General features: G+C 37.9%; 1 protein-coding gene across 1 annotated transcript; it reads right to left on the reverse strand.

Annotated features, from left to right (window-relative positions):
- Positions 1–606: 606 nt before the first annotated feature.
- LOC137652759 (KRAB-A domain-containing protein 2-like) lies at positions 607–1,173 on the reverse strand. Its single transcript, XM_068386165.1, has one exon. It carries the CDS (start codon positions 1,171–1,173, stop codon positions 607–609), a length of 567 nt encoding a protein of 188 aa, XP_068242266.1.
- Between the last annotated feature and the right edge of the window lie 1,359 nt (positions 1,174–2,532).

Raw genomic sequence — 2,532 nt, forward strand, 5'->3', positions numbered from 1 at the left:
TTGTTACAGCTTAGCGTAAATATACTTCCTGTGTACAATTTACATCACTTTCTTTTAACAACTTTAGAGAACAGATCAAACTGATTGCGTGAAAACCTTGCTTTCAACATTCCAGATTTTACACTAATTTTGTACATGTCATTTTGATCTCTATCTACAATAACACCTAGAATATTACGAGGATCCCCACGCCCTCGATTAACAAGAGGTTTTGGAATGGCGACATTATCTCCTGTCATTCCGGCGGCTAGTTCTAGACGACTTAGTTTCACCATTCGCTCAGCCTGTTGTTGCTGCAATGCGTGAAGCGATGAGGTTTGCATATTTTTCATCTTCAGTAATTACAGGGTCATATTCAATTGGGATTGGTACACCGCTAGGTAGTATTTGTTCATCAGCTGCTGCTGGCGTAACAACAGAAATGATTGGCACATCAGGCGCTGGTGCTCTGGAATAAGGCAAGACTTCGTCAATTGTCACAGCAGGCATTTGTCACAGCAGCAGGATGTTCTTCTTCATTAAGAACAGGGTCATCTTCAATTGGGATTGGTACACCGCTAGGTAGTATTTGTTCATCAGCTGCTGCAGGCAAGATTTCGTCATTTGTCACAGCAGCAGAATCATCTTGTAAATCAATAGGCTGCTCGGCATTGATGGCAGCAAGTCATCTTCAGTTTGCATGCGCTGGATGATTTCTTGTGGGAATGAAGACGTAGCTAAATCCACTTTGGCATCACAACCAAACAACATTGCTGTGTATGGTGCCCTACCTATTCCAGAATGAAAGCTAGAGTTCTTTTGAAATTGCACAAACTTGATGCCAATGGACCAGTCATTGGTGTCGTTATCGCCCATCCAAGCCACCAACATATCCTTAATGTCTCCATTAGCACGCTCCACAGAGCCTTGACTCTGTGGGTGACGAGGTTTACCGTGTGCCATGATAAGTCTCGCCCAGAAAAGTTTCAATTCCGTAATTAGTTTAACCGTAAATTCAGTGCCATTGTTACTTTGTAGGATGGAGGGTGCACCAATCAAAAGAAAAATATCCAACAAAGTATGAGCAACTTCTGCAGCGCGCTTGGTAGTCAAAGCTCTGAGAATAACAAACTTAGTGAGGTGATCCTGGTACACCAATATCCACTTGAATGCATGCTGGGACATTGATTGCATATCGAAAAGATCAACTTGAGCCCGAGATGCAAATTCGTTTGTAAGATTAGGACGAACTAAGACTCTTTTCGTTCATGAACGTTTGTCTCTTTTTAACATTCATAACAGTAGGATTTAAACAGCTCTATGGCGTCGCCTGTAACGTTGCCATACTTCTTACCAATCTCTCTCACCATTCGGTCACGATCACCGTGGCCTGTTGCAATGTGCGCGCGTTTGATAACATCAGGGTTGCTTCTTCTTTTGATTAATTTCTCAACATCTCCGCATTGCAGTACTTCATACCTGAACAAAGAAATAATAGAAAACAATTACAGTAAAATAGTAATAGCAATTAAAGGAAAATTGTATTTTTTATTGTTTTTTTCTTATATCAAAGGAGAAAGAAAATTAAATTACTTTTGAAGAAGGTAGTACTGACGAGTTTTTGCAGTCGTTTGTGCAGCAGCTGCTTTCACATTTTCAGATTATATTTTAAAGTCAAACAACAGATAGTATACGATAAATATAAGTTATTATAGATTACATTAATCAAAGTATGAAAAATTAATAGCAATTTAAATAAAACATTACAATAATATGGTGAAAACAGAAAAAAGGGGGAGGGTTATTACCACTGTGTTGGAGAGGGCAGGGGGTGGGGGCGGACTGAGGAGGGAGGTAAGGTAAAAAAGAAGAGAAGTCTGGAGTGAAGCCTTAAGTGTCTGAAGATTGAGACGAAGCATTGGAGGGAGCATTGAAGATAGTTATCGGATAAGAAGTACTTTGATTGTTAACTTCCGGCCTAATCTGGTGTATAACTAGCGATTCGAGAATTTAAACATAATTTGAAGCATTACGCGTGTTGACTGAAACCTTGTCAGGCAACTAGTGTAATACAGAGGCCTTAATTTCAGCCATTACGTGAAATGACTAAAAATTTTAGCCATTACGCATAACGGCTAAGGGGTCACAGCCATTACGTGAAATGACTAAAAGTTTGTCATTGCGCATAATGACTGATTACGCATGTTGACTGTAACATATATATATATATATATATATATATATGTATATATATATATATATATATATGTATATATATATGTATATATAATATATATATATATATATATATATATATATATATATATATATATATATAATGTATATGGTATATATATACAGTTAGCTCAGATCGTTGTGCAAACTCAGAATATATGCAAGAAAAAATCAGAATGCATTGATAAAATAATAAAAAAAAAATAGTTGAACACTTACGCCGTCAATGCTACTTCTTGATGGGGAAGCCCTTGGCCTTGATGACCTGCTTGGGGACAGAATCGGCCAAGTTTTGACAGTGGGAATCGGGAATTTCCT

This window comes from Palaemon carinicauda, chromosome 14 (assembly GCF_036898095.1).
Source record: "Palaemon carinicauda isolate YSFRI2023 chromosome 14, ASM3689809v2, whole genome shotgun sequence".
Lineage (NCBI taxonomy): Eukaryota > Metazoa > Arthropoda > Malacostraca > Decapoda > Palaemonidae > Palaemon > Palaemon carinicauda.

What these genes read in the sequence shown, in the direction of transcription:
- LOC137652759 (XM_068386165.1), bottom strand. Translation starts at nt 1,173, where the DNA reads ATGCAATCAATGTCCCAGCATGCATTCAAGTGGATATTGGTGTACCAG.